This window comes from Periplaneta americana, chromosome 9 (genome assembly GCF_040183065.1).
Source record: "Periplaneta americana isolate PAMFEO1 chromosome 9, P.americana_PAMFEO1_priV1, whole genome shotgun sequence".
Taxonomy (NCBI): Eukaryota; Metazoa; Arthropoda; class Insecta; order Blattodea; family Blattidae; genus Periplaneta; species Periplaneta americana.
Window position 1 is genome coordinate 106356201 of NC_091125.1, and position 25305 is coordinate 106381505.

The window sequence follows — 25305 nt, forward strand, 5'->3', positions numbered from 1 at the left end:
AGCAACCCTTAGATGCAGCGATGTCACGTTTCCCTCAAGGTTTCATTACATTATAAATGCGTTTTTAATCAGTTAATTTTGTACATTATTACATAAATGAAGCGTTTTTCGAAGAAATGACAAAGGAATATTTTTTTTCGGCCTGTTCTTTGCGTGCATATCTTACCACTCACATGTTTCAATAGTTTTATCATAAACGGAATTCTAACTTCAGACACAAATTATTCTTTTTTCGGCTTAAAAAAAGGTAAAAGGTATCCTCGTCCCATGTCATGAAGGCACTTGGGGGTGGCATGAAGGTAAAGCCCCATGCTTTCCATGACCTCGCCACTAGAATGAGGTGATGAGGTCGGCACCACGCCCTGACCGCCTTTTACCCCCGGGAAAGACCAGGTACTCAATTTTATAGGAGACTGAGTAAACCTCGGGGCCGTTCTGGAAGTTTGGCAACGAGAAAAATCCCGTCACCACTTGGGATCGAACCCCGGACCTTCCAGTCCGTAGCCAGCAGCTCTACCAACTGAGCTACCCGGCCGCCCTTTTTCGGCTTAACCGTTATACAAATACCACAATGATATTAGACTTTTTGATTACTTACAACCTAAAGATTCTGTTCTTAAAATTAATGCAGTTATACCCCTTTCACTCTATATAATAGATGTCAAATAAATGGTTCAGGGGAAAAAACGGACATGGAAGCAGAACATACCAAGATCAGACTAGTGAGAACTGTGAAGGAATACTGATGAGTAGAGCTCGGATGTTAGGTGAAGTGCCTTTTTTTTAAACTGAGTGTATGTATGAAAGACCTATTAGAGATAAACATGTTTCCACACATTTGGGAACGATAGGCCCAATTTTTATTTTGCCTTTTTTTTTTAGCTCCTGTTGCCTATTTTTTAAAGGTTAAATGCCTTTTTTAGCCTTATTACGTCATTATTGTACATTTTCTATATTTTTAATGCATTCAAAATAAACCGCACATAAAATATAAAAAAAAAAACGATTGTACAAATTAAAAATATATATTCACCTCGCACAAATATTTGCTGAGAATCTTATTCTCCAACAATACAGGTTTCCAAGAAGTCGTAAACTTTTCTCCCCTACTGATTCCATGTTTTATGTCACTTAACAAAGATGTTTGAACAGTAGGTTATAATCCTCAGTGCTCAGGTCACTTCGGGGTTTACCAGCGAAAGGGGATGAGACAATACACAGTCAGTTTTTCCCGATCTCTGAAAGTAGAGACAGTCCTTCTGAAATAAGTTGTTTTAGGTTTGCTCCAATCACTTCAGTAGAAGTAGAAAGAACTTTTTCCACCAGGAAAAACGTCTCTCTGACAGGCGGCTCACTATGACAGCTGACAACTTAAAAAAGCATCTTGTTGTGACATGTAACCAAGGAAAGTGAGTACCGTATAGGATAGTTTGTAAGTATTTGTCTACTTTTTGTCTGTTTCCATGAATAATAAATGCCTATTTCACTGCTTTTATGCCTGCCTATTTTAACCACAATAAATGCCTAAAAATCTGGGCTCTACAGTGATGAGAAAATAAATACTGGAATAATTAAAAAAGAAGCAAAATTGATGTGACTTGAAATACTAGTAGAAATATTTACAGAGAGCTTAATATAGTCATGAAAACAATATCCCGGGTGATGACAGGATTTTCTCGTTGCCAAACTTCCAGAACAGCCCAGAGGTTCACTCAGCCTCCTATAAAATTGAGTACATGTCCTTCCCGGGGGTAAAAGGCAGTCAGAGTGTGATGCCGACCACACCACCTCATCCTAGGGCCGAGGTCAAGAAAGCATGGGGCTCTACCTCCATGCCCCCCCCCCCCCAGTGCCTTCATGGCATGTGGCATGGAGAAATTCCTATGGACAGCCTTGGAAGGAGGAAAACTAAAGAGTGACCTGAGTGTTCTTTATTCTAGTGAGGAGTTCTATAACATAAATTCTGTCAGTGCACTGTATGCTTTCTTCATTGGTCCCTTCTATTTAGTAAATTTCATAACAGTTCAAAGTGAGGTCTACGCAATGAACAAACAAGGGTGTGGTTTTCAGTAGAAAGAAAAGTTTACCATTTTGGCTGAAGGAAAATTAAAAGAGAGCATTTTCATCGGTCCACAAATACACAAAGTTATGACTGACTCTTTGTTTGAGGAAAAACTTTCCGTTACAGAGAAAATGGCATGGCATGCGTTCAAAGATGTTTGCTCAAATTTCCTTGGAAATTCTAGGGCAGACAACTACTTAGAACTTGTGGAAACCATGTCAAGTGCATATGAGAAAATGGGGTGTAATATGTCTCTCAAAATACACTTTTTACGTTCACATTTGGATTTCCTTTCATTCTACCCTTGGAGCAGTAAATAACAAGCATGGGAAAAGATTTCATCAGTAAATATCTTTAATGGAAAGACAATATAAAGGAAGATCATCATCCAGCATGCTTGCAGACTATTGTTGGTTCCTTGTAAAAGACAGTCCCAGGTCTAGTTATAAACAGAAGTCATCCAGAAAATTCTTTTAAATGGAAGTTCAAATTTCGAGATTTAATTCATTATACACATGAAATATTTTGTATTGTTTTGTTTTAAATTATGTAACATCATTTTTGGATCCAGTACATATTCTTCAAGGATTATGAGGCGTTTTGATTCCCTAATGTGTTATAATTTTACCAGTAGCAGTGAAAAATTAAAAAAGGAGAAGTTTTTCATAAAAAAAATTCAATTCATTTTCTCCAGAAAATGGTACGTGATGGGGCAATTTGGTTTTTAAATTCAGATTTGGGGCACACATATTAGTAATAGTAATATTCACCTATTTTTATTTCGGAGCAAGACAAAAAGTAAAAATTTGTTGTTCAGTGTTATCAGTCCTTCCTGGCCGCTTTCTAAACCTCATTTTCTTGTGTAGTGTCATACAGTTAACCCTTATGCATGGACATAAACTCACTTGGTAGGGAAAGGGCTGTTTGACTACAGGTGTTTCAGTTAAGTGTGCTGTACAGTGTGCACTCTAGAATAAGCCAACAAATCTTCAATATAAATGAGTGCAGCTTTCACTACACTTAAAGCAGTGGTCGTCAGCACTCGCTGAAATGGGTAGTGCATGGAGGGTAAGAAACTTTGCTCTGTCGTGCACAAGGGATAGAGAGATAGCATACCCGCCAGCAGCCACGAATGCACACTAGGGCAGTGTCTTGTCCGTGGGTAAGAGAGGCTAACCCGATAGTACAGTGTTCTGATAATCACTGACTTAAAGCATCCTCCTGAAAAAAGCAGACTTATCTGCCATTCAATTGTCTTTCATTACGTACTTTAAATGTGAAAATGGTGCAGTGTATGCAGTATCATTTGTTACGTCAATGGTTATGTACATTTATTTTTTTAATACTTTTGTTTGTGTGCACATCAATCTAACCTGTACTTTTGTCATAATAAAGAATCCTCTTAAAAATTACATAGTTCATTGTAAAATAAAATTATGAAACTCACATCAGTGTTCTTGTGTAACACAGACCAAAGATTACGACTGAAATCGAATATAGACTTGCTAATCTGGCCTCCTCCTAGTATAATTCATGTCACGTCTACTGTAATGCAGGCACCGGTGGAAAGTGTCATACTGAAAGCCTACACTATATACTAAGTATGTACACATGCACCGGCTATATGTGGAACATTCTAGTTTTGATTTAGAAATACAAGTGGAGTGGTTAGCACAGCTTACATTAAATTTAATGACATTTTTAAGCACTCTCAATAATTCTGCACCCCTCTAATTTATGGATTAGCAAGTCAATAGTAGTAACAAAGATGTTAAAATCCAGACCAGTATGGTTGGATAGGACGACTATAAATAAGTCAAGAGATCTGGGGGGGAATATGATTTCCATATATGAATAATTTTGCTTGCGCCCTATTCCTTTCCACCCTAACTTCTTACCATCTCAGAGTGAAAAAAAAATTCCAATCTGACATCAATTCTATCTCCATTTCCCACACTTTTTGTGTGGCTTATATACTATACTATTGGCTACTCGCCTGCAGATGGTACCTGGTTTTATCAGGGATGAGGCAGAATGGCCCACCTGTCATATCAGATTCACGAATGCCACCCTTGGGACAATCATCGCATATCAGTAGAGCCTCTATCATCCGTGGTAATGAAGGGAGGGCTTAATCGAAAAAATCGGATAATCCGTACCATAAGAGATGTTTATAACTTAAGTTCATAATACACAATTTCGTTATTTCCTTTGTGGTCTTGTGCCTAACATGTTATATAGTAAATCAGACTTCACTACAAGTTCGATTGTCAACAACAGGTTCTTAAGGATCAAGGGTTGATGATTGATGGTTGTCTGCGGAAAGATAGGAATACTTGAAGTCTCATGTTGTAGATTTACATACTATATACACTTATCCCCCTTTTTTTTTTTTTTTTTTAATTGTGTGGTTGTAATGCCAATCTCCTACTCTGAAGCAGCATTAACCACAGTTTCTTCTTTCCTAGACCTTTCAATTATTTGTAATTTTTAAAAATAAATAAACACAATTCATTTTCTTTTGAATTATTTGTAATTTTTTAAAATACATAAACACAATTCGTTTTCTTTTGACAACTGTGGAAGACATTTAGCATAGAAGTTGTATAATACGGGCCATTTGAATAGTAAGGATGACTGAATTGTACACGGGTTTGTGGAAATTCTTGGGGTAATTTCTTTAGAAGTAGTGATTATTTTTACAAGTAACTATTTTTGTTGCCGACAGCAAAGTTTTTCTACTACATACTTTGCAGTAAGAGTAAAGGCTTGTAATAACTATGGGGTGGATATTGATGACCTAAATATCTTCTTAAAATTATCATTAAAATGCCCTTAAACTAATGGAAAAATGACATTAAATTAAAAGAAAATGATATTCAAATATTATTCACCGTACTCGCACCACAACTTCTTAAAAATTAATCACCTTATTTCAATGACTACCCTGCAAATCTCGGCGAAAGGAAGCAACTTCCTGGAATTTGGCTGAGATAAAGGAAAAGAACATGCAACAAAATGAAGGTCTTAAGGGAAAACTATAGACTTTAAATGAGGGTTTACAATGTGTTTCAATCAGGGGTGGTCCATGTCAGTGCCTTCATTCTTCGTCTCCTCCTCCTTCACTTTTGTTACCAGATCTTCCAGATGGAGTGTGAATGACAACAAATTGTGGGCGCAGCGTGCATTGTTGTTAAAAATAGTCTACTACAGTAGACATCCCTTCCGAACCATGCTGAGGACACAACGTCCTGTCCAGGACATGGTTGAAAGTTTCCCCCCTTCCAAACAAATTCTAAAGATACCCTTGTACTGACAAAAGAACAGTAGCGGCCAAAGTTCTCACTTAAACTAATCTGTTGTCAAGAATTTTATATTACTTCCATTGTGTGAAGTGAAGTCTTCAGTGGCATGTGGGATTTACTTCAGAGTCTGTTCCAAACTATAAAACTCAAACTTCACTGTTATTCACGTATTCAGTAGGCAATTACTACGGACCTATTTGGTTAGGAAATGATTTAACAGACCTATCAGTAAAGAAGAAAGTAAAATGCATTCCAGAAGAAAGTAAAATGCATTCCAAATTATCTAAAAGTTCTCCAAAGTATTAAAAATGACCAAAAAATGACCTATTAGTTAAAAAAAATGCAATATAAATTACTTTTTTACATTGATATTGACATAGAAAGGATTTCTGTATTAATAGGCATCGTCCTAATGTGAAAAATAAGATGACTTTTCATCAACACTCGCCCCCTAGTAATAACCTTCTATAGAAAAACTATGTAGAAACATAACATACAGTACTACATGTATTTTTCTGCAGCAAAAAGAAAATAGGAACTAGAAGGATAATCAGACAATCAGTTAATAGGGTGACAGATAATCGGAGTTCTACTGTACTGTGTAGGGCACACAATGGACAAAAGGAAACCCAAGTACAAGGATCCATTCCAGGTCCAGCACTCGAAATTAGAGGTGGGATGTCTCTCTCAGTGTGATATTTGTTTTCAGATGATTCTTGACGATTGCAAATGTTGTAATGCCCAGGCATTCCCAGAATCATTCATCATAATGGCAATACATCCACATTCCAAGAGTAACATCAGTCACTATGTATAAGTTTCTTGTTGCTGCAAGTTCCAGGTTGTCAGAGTTCGTCAAGTCATCAATTCGTGGCCATTTTACAAAATGAAGGAATGTAACTGTTCTTCTTTGCGAGGGGATATGTATAGCGGAACAAAACCAGAATGAATCTGAATATTACAATTGAGATACATAGTACAGCCCATAACATACCAAACACAAATCGTTTTAAGACCTAAATCATTATTTCTAATTGATTAGAAGCCCTTCCACCGTAGTTGAAGCAGGCCTAGTCATCTTGTGCAGGTTATGTGGGCAGCAGCACGTGGAAATCTTACAAAGTAGAAGCATTTTCGTTTACAGCACATCCAAGGTCATGCAGTACCTACTATATTTAATCAAACATCTCATTGTTTCCCCATCACCAGCCTACAGATGTGTATCGATCTGCAAATTGGCATACCCTGCCATATTACACATACCAACAATACAAATTAGCCAGCAAATAACAAAACACATTGCATTATCGCAGTATGTGAGCGCATATATTCGCCTAAAAATGTTTATGAATGATTAATTTGTGGACGAATATAAGGAGTGGATTCTGTGATGTGTGTGCGTATTTTTTATAGCTTGAGTATCAAAGAGTTGCCAAACTTTAAACTGGGATGATAATTAATTGGATGTCAGTTATCTTGTCCAAGTTCGTATGAATCTTCTGACTTGCAGTTGTCTGGAGCTGTCACGTCACATATATCAGTCATGAACATTGCTGTCAGTCATATATTGGGCAGACATGGCGATTTCTCGGAGCTGTGGTTTTCGAACTAGTCAGTCGGAACCAGCGACAAATGTCACAAAGACAAAATCACGTCTTCAAATCACACCCCACCTCTATTTGAAATGCCGAGACATGACTTAACACAGGAAAAGTTTAATGTTTCCTTCATATAGGCTACTGCAGGCCTAGCCATTAATACCTCAATCTAGTCACTGCAGACTACCCCGTAACTCCCCCTCTCCACCTTCCCCAGCTGAGACAATGACGTTTTGGTCCGAACGAGTAGACAGGAAGGTAAGCATTGCTCAGTAACAGACTGTGTAAGGAATCACGGCTTTCACGAACTTTCGGCTCTTGCTGGTCACCTAAAATCCACCACTGATGCACAGTGCCTTACCACAGTCTAGTATATACAATCACGAAGCTGAGTTGTGAGGGTGCCAGAACAATAGACTGTGAAAGTACTATTTCTCATTGTCTGTAATGAGGCGATATTAGCAATCCTAACGGTTAGCAACTATCTATGGATGCATATTTACTACATATTGAGCTTCGCGACTGTATATACTAGCCTGTGGCCTTACTATGTTAGTTTCTAAGCAAAATTGACATGGGCAGGGGTTTCACCATTCCCTTTCACTTCCCCTTTAATCCCAGGGCTGGGATACTATATTTCCAAGTCCTCTCACAAGACAAGTTCTACAATAGTAGTTTAACATGTGGGATATACTTCCTGCTTGCCTAGTGATCCAATAGGTCTATCTATCTATCTATCTAGATTATTCATGTCTAACAAGGTGCATACATGCAGAGACGAAGAAAACAATCCAACTTACTTATCATATTCTAATTTTACAACACCAATTAAAGCACAAAATCCTGACATGTCAGTGGAAGGATAACTGGAGTAAGTAGGTGAAAATGTGAATCCTATAAAACTGTAAGAATAGAATTGAACACTTGACATTAAGTAAACAATTCCTTTAGCAAAGATATTTTATTTCAGTCAATATCTTTTACTTTCCTTAGCAATAGTATGCAAGATCACAATATTCAAGTTTACATACATAAATGCCACGTCAATACTTTCAATGCAAAGTGATGATAAAACTGTGTACATGAAAACTTCTTGGTACTACAATAATGATTTGAGTAAGAACATGAAATATGGGATGATTCCCTCATCCTGTACACATTCACACATCTTTTATTACATTTTATACAAAGATAAACGCTCTCCACCAAGACAGCAGGCCTGGCACTTCCTGTTTTTGTGTCCACCACACAATGACCTGAAAAAAAAAAAGTCCATTTCGTCACATTTTGAAATAGGAGAGCTCTGGTAACATATCAAATAAGCTACAACTAATTTTTAAACTTAGTATGATTGTACCAGTTAGCAAACAGGTTTAAAGAACCAATCAATACCAAAATTTAGACTTTTCTAAAATTATCCTCTTTTAAAAGACTAGAGATTTAAGACAATTCAATAAAAGATTTAAATTAAAATTCCAACATTTTATGTTATGAAAATCTTACTCATATCCTATATTTAGGTACACAGAAAGTCGGAAATATTTTTCCCCCCTCACGATTGCCAAATTTAGTTCAGCAGTGTGAAGATTGGGTTATTTTTCATGTACTATTACACTTGGTGTAATTAAATTTGTACATCAGCCCACAAAAAAAATCCATAAAACGTTTAATTAAAATACTCTTCTCCAAACACATAAAATAATATTTCAACCACTATGAGTGTTGAAAATTAAAAAGTGGATTAAGACTCTATTTATTCATTTAGGTTCTATTACAAGTACAGTAGCTTCATCATATTGGACACAGTACATTTGCAGACAGCAACATTCCCAAGCTGCAGGAAAATCATATAACGTAAATTCTTACAGTAGAATTACTTGTACTAGAAGCGTAACTGACAACACACAGTTTTGGCAATATGTAATAATCTATGCCACAAGAAAATTTCAGAAACTTCATGGTGTCCCTTTTAAACATAGATTTTCTTAGCTTTGTGTTTCATTAGGCTTCTCAAAATTAGTCCGAGAAAAATACAAGCTTGCTGTGCATTCTTTCAGAAAGACAACTCAAACCTACATTTCTGTTCCAGGAGATGTGATTGTAAACAAAACCCTGTAATGGAATAGGAGTAACTTTCTCCTCTGTTTCTATATACAATATTAGAACCATTCGTTTAGCAACTTAGGTAACAACTACAGGGATGTGGAAAGTAAGAGATGGTGGAAAATACCATGCAAACAAGGCAATGAAGTAGAATTGTTTTGGTTCAACCTTGAAAGGGACATCCGAAAGAAAGGCACCCCACAAGAGATGTGAAACAAGATTTCCTCCATAAGAATGGTTTCGCAGATAGGATTAAGTATGTCATTAAACTCAACATCGTTTTTCCACTACATTCCAGTTGGACAATACTAGACAAACTTCATACTTGAAATTGAGGCTATACATACTAACAATAAACATGTTGAACAAAGTAGTCATTCTGATTGATTCCAAAACAGCGATATCAGCTATAACAAAGAAAATTTTAAAACATACAAAAAATTTTCCAGTGGATACCATCCTTGTCGGGAATTGAGGAAAACAGATCCCTGATCTACTCGGGGAAAAAGGGTACCAAGCTAAAAACAAACCCATTATAGTTCATTATATAAAACTAAAAGTAGATATGCAAATCTCCAAAACAAGAAAAACACCAACATTTCGAAAAAAATACAAATATAAACCCAGGAGAGAAGCACTTCCTACCTTCAGATTAGCTACTGAACCTGCCCATCTTTATAAAATTGACATCCATCCATCAGATGAAATGTACTATATGCAGAGAACCCAACAGAAAAATGGACAACAAACAATTTACTACTCTATTGTTCAAAACTGCAGGAAACTGGCAAAATAAATACATTTTATTGGACTGATAGGCAATATCAACATTGGTCGTTTGAAGAAAAAAAGCTGACAGTGCTTGTATAAATGTATTCTAGAATTTGAGAAAAGCAACAGCATCTTTCAAGTTTTTATTTCTAGATACAGTATTTGTACTTACTTTTAATAGAATGAAAGATGAAGTCACTTGATTTAAGACTCATTACCGTCCTTCAACTGAAATGATAAAAAAAAACACTAATTTATAACTTGTTGCACACACGTTACACATTAATGTATAAGAAAACTGCATGTATTTTATAATGGAAAAGCCAAAAAGACACTGAAAATTTTTGCTGTTAAAAATTACACATAAACACATCCAATAACATAACATTTGACATAGGTTTATCTGTTCTACTACACTAACCTCCTTACATCAAAATTAACTTTTGTAAATCAATATTTAATCTGAAATTAAGATTTTCGAAGTAACAGGCTTCTTACGAACATTTCGATATTAAGTGCACTATCAGTGAGAGAGTTCTAATAATATCATATTAATCATCTGAAAATTTTTCATCATTGTGCACAAAACTTCAAGAAATCAACATGTATTTACAAAATATACTCACTGTATGACGAAAGGTCAATTTCATCAGGTAATTCTGTGATGTTGACATCGAAACGATCTTGAACTTCATTCAGGATTTTGGCATCACCTTCATCACTGACGAGTGTAATGGCCAGGCCCTAAAAAATTTAATTCACAATTTTTAACATTAAAAAGTAACAGTGACACATAGTTGTCAGTGCATCCCATAGAATAAGCTATGGACAAAACTGTAAAAGTAATTAGAAACATTGTATAGTATTGACAGAATCAATCGATATACCAGAAAATCTACATATTACAGAATAAGCCCAAGGTTAACGGAAGCACGGAAGTGAAGAGAATAGGCTGTGGATATACACACCCAGCCCAAGGTCTGTAATAGACCACAGTGAATTAGCTTTTAAATATAAAGCCATATAATTACATACTTCCATTTTACTTATTCATTGAAGTTCTTCTTAACTCTTTCCCAAATACTTTACCCTTTCATATTAAATGCGTGTGTGTGTGTCTAATGCCTACCCACTTCACTTGCGTGATTTGGGTTCTGCATATTGTGGATAGACAGTATCTGCATTTTAATGTAATTAACACTGCTAATATTTCAACTCAATACATATTACGACTATCTTAATTGCAGCCTAACAGAATATAATTCCTTCACACGGTTTTCGCGACACTATTTTAGAAATAGGAAAAAGTATTTAATGAATTAAAATCGCCATATGCTGTGATAACTTGGCGAACATTTACACATTAATGTTTATGTAAGTCGTAAGGTGAAATTCAATGTAAAGCTGAACCCAAAGGAGCATAGTACAACTGAATACTAGATGGAACTTATGTCCCAAAGATTATCCTCCTCACAAAGAAGCAAATTTGATCTCAAAATTAAACACAACCAAATAATTTTTCAACTACTTCCAAGTATAAACAATACTAATTTTTCCTATTAATTTGCCATTCAATGAAGAAGTAGATCTTAAAAAAAAAAAATAAATAAATAAATAAAATAAAAATGAAACAATAAAAAAATACAGTGCTTTCAAAGTCTTTTTCTCAAATAATCTTTGTATAAATGAAAACTTAACAAACCTTTGTACCAAATCTTCCAGCTCTCGCTACTCTGTGTAGGTATGTGTCTGAGTCCTCAGGCATATCATAATTGAAAACAATGTTCACTCTTTCAATATCCATGCCACGGCCAAATAAATTTGTAGCAACAAGGATACGCTGCAGAAAAAGAGAGAGAAAAAAAAAAGGCAATTACTTCATAGCCGTAACATACAAATCTCTCTAAAAAGTTCCGTAAGGACAGAAATCAATCTCACACAATGGTAACATTTTGGGACAAGAATGTGGTTGAATACATCATTTATAAATTATTTTTAATTATGTTTTATTTAAAGACGATCGGAACTGCCGAGGCCATAACAGCATCACCAGTGTGCTGGAATTTTTTCTCGCACGAGTTTTTATTTTACATGCCAGTAAATCTACTGATATGAGCCTGTCGCATTTAAGCACACTTAAATGCCATCGACCTGGGCCAGGATCGAACCCGCAACCTCGGGTACAGAAAGCCAGCACTCTACCAACTGAGCCGACTGTAATTTATAAAAAATGTATTGTAGCAGCATATTTTTATTATTTTGAGTATAACTGGTAATGCCAAGACTCAGGTTGATATTTTTTTTCCAAATAGGTGTCCAATTAAACAGTATGTTAAAAACAATTAGTACTGTAGTAATGTTTATATAAGAATTTTTAAATGTGAAGATAATTTACCTTTTGAAAATCCTTGAACTGCTGATACCTCGATAATCTTTCCTCCTGTCCCATTCCTCTGTGTATTGCAATGGCTGGGAAGTTTTGTTCAATGAGAAGTTGAGCTAAGGCCATGCACCGTTGCACAGATTTAACGAAGATTACAACCTAAAATGAATGTTGATATGTAACAAACAGTGCATCTACAAACTTGTAAAGAAACTTCGATACTATAATCAACCCTGCATGTTAAACAATTATGCGCACAGTACCTGATTGAACTCTAAAATGTCAAGCAACTCAAAGAGTTTCTTGTTCTTCTCATTTTCCTTCAGCTTGACGTAGTGCTGCTGTAAACCATGTAGTGTCAACTTGGCTTCGTCATCCACATAGACCTCCATCGGCTGGGGAGCACAAGATTAAGCACACACATTTAGCAAACAACCACCCCCACCCTCCCTCCCAAAATTATTCTGTAAATAAAACATGTTAGAAATATAAGCATAAACATTAATATTCAGGAGTGGAAAGATATGTCAACATAATATAACTGACACTGCTGAATTTCACAACAGGAACCAATGTCAAAAAGATAAATCTGTTCAAGCAAAGCTAGAATTGAATGTCCAAATAAGAGCAAATGAATGAAATAGTAATATGTATCCCTATTCACAGAACATATAAGTAAACCAAAGTTACCAGTAGGAATCCCATGCTTAATGAATACAGAATGCTAAACAAAATCCGGAAGGTTTAAAAGAATATCATCGAAAAATAAATACCTTGATTTTAAAAACTTAACTCCAAAACTACTGAACAATGTTTCAGAATAACCATTTCTAATGTTCAGATGCGATAGATGGCTTTATAATTGAACATTTGTTCTTCATAAAGGAGCATCCAGAAATACTTATGTATGAGGTAATATAATGACCTTTTTACTGACAATGAACCTCTGTTTTTCAACTAATCCCGTTATCATGGAAATAAGTTGATATTTTTTTCGTTATATGTCAGAACATAACTTGTCACAGCTTTTTATAAATTTGCTATCATAAACACTACATTCGTTTACAAAAATAGTAGCAGCAGACATATAATATGGCATATGGAGCAGCTTACAACAATGCTAATAAGGCCGTAATAAGTTTTTTTTATATTTTTTTCACTATCATTTTCATAGTATCTTAATTTACTGTATAACTATCAAAATTAAAAAATTACTTTCCAAGTTGAGACTCTTTGAAATACTCATTTCTTTCATATTGTTATATCTCAGTATGAAAGAATTTCCGAACATACTTAATTATGAAAAAAATTGTTCATTACATCTCCTCTATCACATCTGAAAATTTGAAAGTTATTCTGAAACACCCTGAAGAAATGGTTTAAGTGTAGAACCAGTCCCTCTCTCAATTCCTACATTCAGGGGAATATATATATATTTTGTTTACTAATGGCTGGTACTTGACTGTTGTTCACCATATGAAGCCAGTTGTGTAGACTAATTTACCGAGTCATTGCCCAGGGTGTAACATAGGAGGCTGGTCTACACTACGCCCCCTGAGATGAGATGGGAGATTTCTTGGAATGCTACAGGGGGACCAGAACTCCCAGAAAAAAACCATGTTACCTGGACCACAGGCATGACCAGCCAACAGAAGTTATAAATTGGGGTAACACTGGGAATCGAATTCAGGTCCACAGGATTACGAACTCCATAAAGAAATTTATTTTCTTGTGTTTCCATCTCATGTTTATGGTCGAACAGAAGATTTCAGTTGTAATTCTGCTTTCACAAAACTAATTAAACCAAGAGATTAATTGGAAATTATGAAAAAACACAATGGTCTGCACTGCAATGATGTGCACACAAGACTGCACATTGAAGGTCAATAATCCTGAGAAAATAAAATCGCATCCTTCCCCTACACTTCAAAACAGCTTCAGTACATTTTAAAGTTCAGGAGTACGATATTTACAATGAGAACATTCTTTTTCGTGGTTAAGTATATTAATCCTATATTTTTTTAAATATTCAACTGTTCACGGAAAAAAATTATTACTGGTATCTAATACAATATATTTAGAAACCAAAGACAGGCATGCATGAAAGCTAAACCATCTATAAACTCATAACTTAATACATATTGGCCAAAGGTGCTGTTTAGTGAAAAGTGAAATTTTAGATATAGAGTGAAAGAAAGAATTTTGATGATACTTTCTGTGAAGCATGATAATGTCAAAGAATTTACGAAGTAGTGTCCAGAGGTTATTTACATGTTAGTACTGAAGTTTTGTGTGTAATATTTACATAATGTTAATATTGAAGTTTTGTGTGCAATCAGTTTATTGGGCCAGTGTCATATTTTAAGTTCCTCAATGAACTAAACGATAAAGACATTCAATGAACGTGAGATCAGAATGTGGCCATCCTGGATTAATTAAAAGACAATTTTGGTAATGAAATTATTATGAAACAATATCTCAGCAATGTTGAGAACAATTTTCCAAGATATGAGGCATAGTACATCAATTCTACATACTAATTAAGCTGAAGATAGCATACAATTTTTTCTACATTCTACAATATCCACATTGCACAATAATAGTGTGAAGCTAATGGAAATGTGTCCATGTCCTTACACATAAATAAGAACGCGATATAAAAAGCTACCTGAGCTCACATTTATAGCAAAAGCAGTGACTAGCACAAGACAATGTTTCCAACTATATTTAGTCCGCAATTTCAAATTTTGCTCAAAAAACAATAAAATTGTAAGAAATGTTAGGTTTTCAAAGCCAGGAATAATGAAATTATCAGACACTGTATTCCAAATAGGCCTGCATCTCCTTTTCAGAATTAAAACCCACATATCCTGAACAAGAACACCCCAACCTCAAGCAAACAAGAAGTGAGTTTATGTACTTACATGTGCCAAAGTAATAACCCAAAAATACTCAAATTAAATACTACTGTATCATGATCAGTGAAGTTAAAAGAGCAGGTTGAGCAGGCTATATACAAGTGACAACAAATGGTGGTGGGGAAATGAAACCGCAATTTTAACAACATTAACAAACATATTTCCACTCCTGAATTACCAATTACATGGTTCCAAGCCCTTCAAATGTTTTTCTCCCTGCCAAATCTTCCTGCCCTAATTTACGATATTAATATGGACTTCATTTACCAGACTTTTGCAAAGCAGACTTTTGTTACATACGGTTGGATGACATGGGAGGTAGTCAGGCCAAACCAGCCTTCTCGAACCCAAGTAAGATGCCACAAGAGGAAACCGGTGTTGCATCAGCAGCTTCGCCATGATGACATAGCACCTTCATCACGACATCCTAGCCAAATTTGGAGTGCACTGTAGCCATGGCCAAAACTCATGATCAACTATGTTGGATAATGACACTTAAAACACAAACGTCTTTCAAGATTGCCACCCTCATCCCAACCAACAAACACATCTTCGGTCTTGAGACTTCTTTCTTGCATCTTCTCTCTTCATCTTCATCTTCTTTTCTTCATTATCCCCAGATTCCCACAAATATTGTAAAAAAAAATCCCCATTACTCCCCAAAAATAATGACTGCTACAGTGCCGACAAGAATGTTGGAGAAATGTGTAGAAAGAACGGCCAGATATAGGAAAGATGTTGAGGATGTATAGGAAGAATTATTCACAATTAAAAGGAACTGTACAAAATTCTGATGACTCTTGTCAACAGAATGTGAAAAGGAAAGTTGGATTCTGGTGTAGGTGGGAGTTCAGCCAAGGATGATTATAGGTTTCCCAGTTGCCCAATAACGATGCGCGTCAAAGCTCTCCCTAATGGCTTTCACTAAAAGGTTGTAAATGATGACTCTCCAGGGACGAAACAAATTCAACCAATAATGTGATCCCTCCTGACTATGTAATAAATGGATATTGCAGAAGAATTACATCTTGCATGAACTTCTTGCAGACTGGACGAATTTCCTTGCTGAGTGTAGCACTGAACATCATCACTTGCTTCCCATGTGGTGTGTTGCGAAATATTTCCTGTACATCACGCCTCATGTCTGAAAGAAAGATGCACAGAGTGAAGGTATAATTCCTGATTACTTAATTCCTAATATTTTTGTAAGGTAACTGACTTTAGTAGCTATGTGTAAGAATTAAATAAGTAGAGTAACTTCCATCAGCAATTTTGCTTACCAAGAAGTTCAAGCATCTTGTCACACTCATCCAGAATAAAATGCTTTAAGTGCTTTAAATTCAGTTTTTTGGAGCGAACCAGAGCTAGAATACGACCTGGAGTACCGACCACAATGTGTGGGCAACTGCTCTTCAAAACTTCCTCGTCCTTCTGAATTGGTAAACCACCAAAGAACACTCCCACCTGCAAGAGAACGTAACAAAAACGTCTAAATCTCTCTTTAAATATAAGCAACATTACAAAAATATGTATTAAATATAAACAAATCAATGCCACAAATGACACACACTTTATCATACTTTTATGAATTTCCAACAATTCAGTTGTTTCATTAGGTTTCAAACAACAGTTCCGTTTATAGTTTATTTCCTTCTATTACATTTAAAACTCATGCATATCTTCATTTATAATGAATCAAACTTTCGCTTTTAGACAGCCATTCCTGAAAGTAGATCTTTTAACACTATGCAATCATGTTCAAAATTGACTACTATACAGCAGTGTACAAAACATACTTTTTTAACTCTTGTACAGTAGTGTACAAAAATACTTTTAACTCTAGTGATAATTAAAATATTTTAACACTGACTTTAAACTGTTTGGATTGTCAATTTTTTTTCCCCCAGATGTCACACAGCAGCAATCGCAACCTAATCAATGAAGTGATTCAAACAATATCAGGTCTACTTTTGAAAAATATTTTTTTAATTAACAAATGTACACAAATTTCAACTATTTTTATTAATAACTATATGAATCAATTAAGAATTAAATGTAATTATTCTCCCATTAAAGTAAGGGGTATACAGCAGTGGACATCTCGGGGGAGGGAAGGGGAATTATTTTATTCTGCTTGCAGGTTTTGTCTGTGGCCTCATTTCGCAAACATTCCTGCTCACGAAATAAAATGAGGCACTCAGAAGCAAAGTAATATAAGTGACATTTTTTTAAAAATGTGAGATAAGTATATATTCTAAATCTTTAACGTCACTTCTGTTCAGAGAAAAAGTAATATAAGTGCAGTTCCAGTCATTACTGCTCCATGTTGGCCTTACACTTGTATTACAATGCATACAGAGTTTTCACTGAGAGGCAAACTAATATAAGTGCGTTGTTTACATATTGTTGTTGCGTTTCTTCTGTGTATGACTAATTCATTTGCCATAATGGAGAGAGGTAATAGATTACATATTCGAAACATCTTCGTGGAAAGGCTGCACACATTGAGCTGGACCAACGATACAGTGATCCAATAAGGATAATTTTTGCTAAGTGGAGCAACTTGCAATAGCTAATGAAATTCATCCCATTCATACACCACTCTTTCTTTGATGACCTGAAGCATTAGGATGGGTCTATGACTGCAGAACGTGGAAAAGTGCGTGGAAGAGGAAGTTGAAGGAATATTCGCTTTAGGAGCACTACAGATGCACTTCATGACAGAAACATAGATGTTTCAGCAGAGAGAGATGTGACTTCATTAGATGAGGCTAGTGACGTAATGAACAGCGACTAAGGCTGAATTTCATTTAAAATCTGAAATTTTCTTAGCCCTCTTCTTTCGGAGTACCATAAACCACATCAACTGTTGCCCTAGAAATTGAATATAATATTCAACCAATCAGACACTACGTATTAAAAAAAGTATCTAAAAATACATTTAAAATTTCAAGCCTCATCCAGATCTCAGATATTCTTCAAACTGTCAGATAATATCCTATGTAATTTCTACAAAATAAACAAGGAAGAAATACTAATCTATAACACAGACACACTCATTGCTAAAACTCCAGTTGTAAATGAAATTCCTCCATGAAAATGGATAATTCCAGAACAATACCTACAAATTCCACGAAATCATTCCAAAAATGACCCTCCATACCTTCTTAAGTTAGACGCCATGGAACTACTCTGCAGCACATGTAAGGATTACCTTCAAATTTATACACACGAATCTCTAAACCCTGATGATGGAACATCAGGAGAACGGTATTATATTCCAAAATATCAAGAAAATTACTTCATACCATGTTCAGCCTCCTCCAGTCTTAACACTGAATTGCTAGCTATTGATGCTGCTCTTTAGCGTGTTACTCAAATTTCTGTAAGATCTATTTGAATACTTACCGACTCCAAGGGGGCTATATTTAATGTAATCAAATATGTACTACACCTATACGCACATAGAATTATTCCAATTCAGAAACAAATAAGTGAACTAAAAAAACTCCAAAAGAAAATAAAATTTCAATGGATACCTAGTCATTGTGGTCTACCTGGAAACGAGAAAGCCGATAACGTTGCGAAACAGGCAACATATTTGCAACTAAGACCTCTTCAAGTGATATCTCTAGCCAATGCCTTTACTTCAGTAAAGTTTAATTTTATGAACTTATGGATCAACAATTGGCTCTCTTCTGACAAAGGAAAAATTTTACAGTCCGTTAAAAAGAAACCGAATGACCTGGAAATGTACAAAAACTTGCCCAGACATGTTCAAACATTTTTAACAAGAGCCAGAACAGATCACATTGTCACTCAATTGTACCTACACCGATTTCACCTTTCTGATAATCCTACTTGTCTGTGGTGTAATAATCATGATGGAGATCTAGAACACATTCTCCTATACTGTCCATCCATAAACCAGGGTTGTTGTAATTTAACCCGACCCAAAAAAACCATATGGGTTTTTTTTAAAAAAAATCCCTTCAATAAAACCCGACACAAAACCCAAAAAAACCCATATATTTATTTCTCGTAATTTAATCAACATACAAAATATTACAAAAAGGTGCATCATATTTATTTACTATAACAATTTGTCAGCAGAAGTTATTAATTAGGTAATGTTTCATTATAAAGAAAAAATTACTTTCATCAACACGGTGTTTTATTGTAGAATGGTATTAATATTAACTACATCACAATTCAGTCCTCCTTAACATGCAGAAATCTGTAGATCTTCACTAATTTCTCAGCTTTTTCCTCTCCTAACTTATTCCTTAACTTTGACCAAACAAGCCCATAGGTGGAGAAGATTCTCTCAATGGATGCAGTGCTGGCAGGGCAAGAAATTAAACTTTTCACAAAGCTAATACATCCTGTTGGCAAGTTCCCCTTTTTCAATTCCATTATTTTCCACCATTTTTTGGACTGAACTGTTGTACAACTGCGTCAGAAAACATAGTAGCAGGAAAATAATCAGAATCAGCAATCCTAAAAGACATAACACTTGTCACCCACTCTGGATGAATCTCTGTGAGCCAATTTTCTGCACTTTCCTCTTGATCTGCAGTTATTCTTGCCCCTCTGAATCGTGGATCTAACATATTAGCAAGATAGTGGAAGGGCAGGCTGCCAACTTAAGAATATTTAATAATAATTTACCAATCTTTGCTTATTTAATTTACCAGTTTTTGCTCATGAAAGTAGTTCTTAGAATATGTTGGTGTTCTGAATCACTTAGTCACGAAATTGAACTATTTAATACCCATTAGAGAAAAACCCAATGAAACCCAAAGAAACCCATAAAAACCCAGTAAAACCCACTGGGTTGGGTCTTTTTTTAAATACCCGGGTTTTTCTCAACCATGCCATACACCACAAAAGAAGTAAATTAAAATCATCAGTACCAGTTGGGGAAGCCACATCTCTGTAGTATATATTGACTACACCCCAACTCTGGCTACTAGCAACAGGCATCTGTAATGAACACCGATCAAAATACCCCTAATTTGCTATGAAAAAGAAGAACTGAAAATACTACAGTGGACTATAGTTGACTTTATGTTGTCAGCAAGCAACTGGATACATTAAGAAGATTGATTGATTGATTGATTGATTCTTTCGGTTATACAGACACATTTTTTGTTATAATATGATAAGAAAGCTTATGTGCTGTTAAGACAGAAATGTTTCAATGTTGTAAGCAATGTCCTTATTCTTGTTTTAAATAATATAAGAATACTGAAAACCCTTGCACTTATATTACTTTTCCACAAAAATATTTTCGTGACAAAATAATACAAGTGACTTTAGGACCCTATTTTACCTAAACTGTTTTAGAATAGATCATTTCTATTTAGAAGTTAAAAAATATAGGTACCAACATATACAACTGTAAATTTACAGCAACATAGTCCTGTAACAGATTTTTTTTAATTTCTGTTTCAACTTCAAAGTCACTTATCTCAAAACTTACTAAATGTCACTTGTTCACTTTGCTTCTGAGTGCCTCAAATGTCATTTTAACATGTGTACTGTAAATTATATTTGCATTCTGCATTACAATAAATGACCATTCTTTAAGACATATTATTCCACTTATAAATTATATGGTTTAAATATATCGTTATTGCACCCCAAAAAACCGCTATGTGGCATTTTGGTCAAAAATTAGTTATGTGGTGAAAAAATATCACAAAGCTGTTGGGAAAATGGAACTCTCTGCATCATAACTCACAGTTAATTCCCGATTTACTACGAAAATCGTCTGTGGCTGCATTTAGATTGGCAATAGGCCATGACTGTTTGGCCCCAAACACCTGCATAGAATTGGAATATATCAGTCCCTTAACTGCCCATTGTGCAACTCAAACCAAGAAATGGATTCTAAAACTATGTGTTGTACTAGTAGACTATATTGTAAATCTCGTCTGTATATATTTCATCTAGACTGTGACTATAAATTAAGATTTTATAAAATAGTATTAAGTTTTTTGACTTGTTCCATATTCTAGCTGTAAGCATGTATGAATACCATGGAATGTTAATAAATACAATACAATACAATACAACACCTCAAAATCTGTGCTTTAGTGGCTGGCCATGATAATATCTTTGAAAAATATTGGAGTGCAAGAGGTCAAATGACTTTATTGTCAAACGCCTGGCATTAGAAAAACAACAATTTTAGTCTTCAAGGGATATACTGGACTCTCTTGGATGCCCGAAGTTTTGGACAGGCATGGGTAACATAACATTAAAAAATAATCTCAGGCTGAAGTTGGGTTCAGATTCGCGATAATTGCATGTAGATAATACACAATCGTGTAAACTGGTTATGCTAGGCACTTACCTTAGTTTGTGGCATATATTTGGAGAATCTTTCATATTCCTTGCTGATTTGGAAAGCCAATTCACGTGTGTGGCACATGACAAGCACGTACACTTGATTTTCTGTAGGTTCCAATTGTTGCAACGTTGCCAATACAAACACTGCTGTTTTACCCATTCCAGACTTGGCTTGGCATAAAATATCCATTCCAAGTACAGCCTGGGGAATGCATTCGTGTTGCACTGGAAGTAGAATTCAACTACATATTAGTGACTATTTAAAGGAGTATCTTTCATTTATTTAAGCAAAATCTCTCCCAACATATGACATACATAAGTTACAAAACCAAAGGAATAAGTGTAGACTAATAATTATCATTTGAAGTCAAATTACAGGAGTAAAGTAAAATCACAAAATCAATCAAAATCCAGCACATCAGGATAGATTTAATATCGATCACTTTATTTCTGATGTCCCTATCTATAAGTGTCATCATGTGTGCTGTGAAGGGGTTATTACATTCCTATAAAAAGAGAAAATTACCTTCTGACGGATGTTCAAAGCCGCAATCAACAATGGCTCTTAAGATTTCTGGCTTAAGTAGGAAATCCCGGAAACCAGAACTGTGTATAGAAACATACGTTCCCTTAACTTCCTTCTTTGTTGTGGCATCACCGGATCCATCAACAACAGTCTGTTCTGGCTGTTCCTCATCCTCATAATCCAGAAGATCATCATTATCAGCCATTTTTGTTTTCGTTTTTCAGGTAACCTACAACAAATCAGAAATTTAAAATTAGAATATTCAAACTATGAGTAGTTACTTGTAAATAAGACTAGACTTAGGTCTGCTTCTGAGTATAGATAAACAACAGAAAACACTTCGAATGCATTATCTTTTAACTTCATTAAGTTACCTATACATATATATTTTTAACTGTCATTTCGGGAATCTGTAACGACTGCAGTACATTACCCTTGCATTGTGAAGCTGTTCAAATGGTAACATTCCAATTTAAACATGTTGTAAGAGAATTATATAAATGTTATCCAACTGTCAAGCCACATGAAGTATTTTGGGAAAATTTTCAGTATACGGATATCTCACTGACAACATTTTACAAAAAGCAGCAGATTTGTCTGTGTTTGTTGAACGCACATCCGCGAATTTTGTATTTGTATTGCTTTTGCTGTGCGTGCAAAATAAATTACTGGCACTGAAAAGTGCCTTTTTGTAAGTATGATGATGGGCATTTGACAAACGCAGACAAATCTGCTCTTTTCAGTATTTTAAGATATAATTGTCAGTGAGGAATCCGTATAGGCCTACTGAAATTTTCCCCTAAAATATACTCAATTGTATTCTACATATTAATGTTATTGTATCAAAATTTTAGAGCAATTTTTATAGTTGGTAATACTAGTTTCCAAATTAGTACAGTTTTCATGTTAATTAAATTACATTCTCGTCTGTAATCTGAAAGGTCACATAGTCTGTCAGGCAGATATTCCCTTTTTTTGTGAGCAATTATTTGTTATGCAAGCTCTATTTATCCACATTTTATCAAACAAGATAGAACACCATTTGGCCCTTTTCTAGTCACAGACTTATTACAAACGCGAAAATATGACTTGAATAACATTTATAACTGGGCGTTAAAGCATAGGATGAAAATAAATGGTTCTAAAAGTAAATCTATAACATTTTGTAAAACCCGAGAGGAAACTAGTCTTAATTACGAATTCAGTGGTGTTGTAATTCCGCAAGAACAATGTTGTAAATATCTAGGAGTGTATTTAAACTCCAAAATTTCTTGGGGAGAGCATGTTGATAATGTTACAGGCAAAGCATGGAGGGCACTTCACTTTATTATGAGAATCTTGAGAAAGGCTAGCCCCAAATCGAGGGAAATAGCATATCTAACGTTAGTGCGACCGTTAATGGAATACGGAACTACATGTTGGGATCCCTATAGAATATATCAGATAAATTCCTTAGAAAGAATCCAGTATAGGGCAGCTAAATTTGTTAAAGGTAAAAGAAAAGATGGGAACGATACGATAAAAGAACTTAAATGGGAAACTTTGGAAAACAGACGTAGGAAAACTAGAATAACATCATTGTATAGAGCACATCTAGGTCAGAAAGCATGGGTAGACATAACGGCTCGGTTAGAAAAGCCAACGTACTATGGTAGGAACGATCATGATTTTAAAATCAAATGTAGGAAACAGAAAACGGATGTAGGTAAATTCTCATTTTTAAATAGAACTATAAATGATTGGAATGACCTACCTGCAGCGGTCTTTGAGGGCTGTCCTTCCTTAAGGAGATTCAAGAAAAATTTAAAAAGTTGTGTATAAAGTGCAAATTAAAATTAAGGTGACATTCAACATTTAATTTTTTAAGGTGACATGTATTTATCTAGCCTGACGAGTTTACTTCCTTGGTTTGAATTGTAAATTATTTAAAAATTGCGTGTAAGAGGCCTTAGACTAGAAATGTTTAGTTTAAATGTAGTTCTGTTTATAAGTATGCATAAGGATGCAATTATTTGACTTATTTGAACTGTTGTATCAGTGAAGCGAGGTGAGTCAGTGAAGTTATGGTTTTACAGTGCAGTGAACAGTTCCGATCAGTGATAATTTATAGCGTCAATGAAATGTGTTCTATAGTGTCAGTGAAATGTGTTACAGAGTGTCAGTGAAATGCGTCATAGTGCCACTACAGGGAATGAGATGAGAGTAAAGTGAAAGACTATTGAAACTTATGTAGGACCTATACATAATCATGTAGGTTGTGTTGTAAAATTAGGTGTTTTATTTTATGTTTTATTATTATTGTGTTAAATTGTATTGTGTATTCTTAATGTATTGTGTATAAAATTGTATATATGTTGTAAATTGTATTATGTATTGTAAATTTTATTGTGTATTGCTTATCATTTTATTGTGTATTGTTAATATTGTATATACCACTGCCACCGGGTGCTTGCCCACTTGCAGTGTAAATAAATACATACATACATATCATTAAGTTACGCAAACGAAATGTAACCTTCGTGGCTTCGAATGTCCAAATAGTAGCTACTTGCATAATGTCCACGTATACAAACAAATGTGTCCTGCATACGGAATTACTCAATCTTCACAAAATAAATCGTCACTACAATACGTTAAAAATGTTTTACTTTAAGTAAAATGCTGATCTAGTTTTCTTCACTACATTTTTCTAGCTTTGTAGATCTACATATAGACCTACCTCAAACAATGTGAAATATTCACAACCACTGCACTGAAGTACACTTAATCTTTTAAGTGCACAGACCACTTATATTAGACTCATCACGTTACAAAATACATAAATTCGAATGGCACAATGTCAAACAGCAATAATTAGTACCTAAAATATATTTGCCGACGATTATTGGAATGAGTGTACGCAATAAATTGCACAATACATAGAGTACACAAAGATTCTTCATTTCCCCTTGATAAATTCAAATACTGAAGCAATTGACATTATGAATGTCATTATTAAAACTGCGGCTAAAATAACTAAATTAATATTCTTGATTACAATAATAACAGCAGATTACTCTAATACCACTCACCTTCCCACTACACAATTACAATGGCGACCAAGCAAGAACGCAGGAAGTGACGTCGTTAGCGTCCTTCACCCAGGGACTCTCAAAGTACAATTGATTTACACCACTTCCTGTCTCCAATATCCATGGTAATTTTAAATGATCATGACTACAATATAGCTCTGCTAAAAGAATGACCATGCAATAACTATACAATCTGCACATTTGATGCACC

At 35.0% G+C, this 25305-nt stretch overlaps 1 protein-coding gene across 1 annotated transcript; it reads right to left on the reverse strand.

Annotated features, from left to right (window-relative positions):
• Nucleotides 1-7907: 7907 nt before the first annotated feature.
• Hel25E (ATP-dependent RNA helicase 25E) lies at nt 7908-25244 on the reverse strand. The gene is made up of 11 exons (XM_069835557.1): nt 25095-25244; nt 22024-22252; nt 21502-21722; nt 16421-16604; nt 16166-16284; nt 12486-12617; nt 12235-12381; nt 11542-11679; nt 10466-10583; nt 10012-10067; nt 7908-8221 (listed from the first exon to the last, which is right to left on the reverse strand). Exons 2-10 carry the CDS (start codon nt 22226-22228, stop codon nt 10054-10056), a joined length of 1278 nt encoding a protein of 425 aa, XP_069691658.1. The 5' UTR covers nt 22229-22252; nt 25095-25244; the 3' UTR covers nt 7908-8221; nt 10012-10053.
• Between the last annotated feature and the right edge of the window lie 61 nt (nt 25245-25305).

What these genes read in the sequence shown, in the direction of transcription:
- Hel25E (XM_069835557.1), bottom strand. Translation starts at nt 22,228, where the DNA reads ATGGCTGATAATGATGATCTTCTGGATTATGAGGATGAGGAACAGCCA. An exon ending in CTTTGAACATCCGTCAGAAG is followed by an intron (nt 21,723 to 22,023) that starts GTAATTTTCTCT and finishes TTCTACTTCCAG; the next exon opens with TGCAACACGAATGCATTCCC. An exon ending in AGTTCAAGGATTTTCAAAAG is followed by an intron (nt 11,680 to 12,234) that starts GTAAATTATCTT and finishes CTTTTTCTGCAG; the next exon opens with CGTATCCTTGTTGCTACAAA.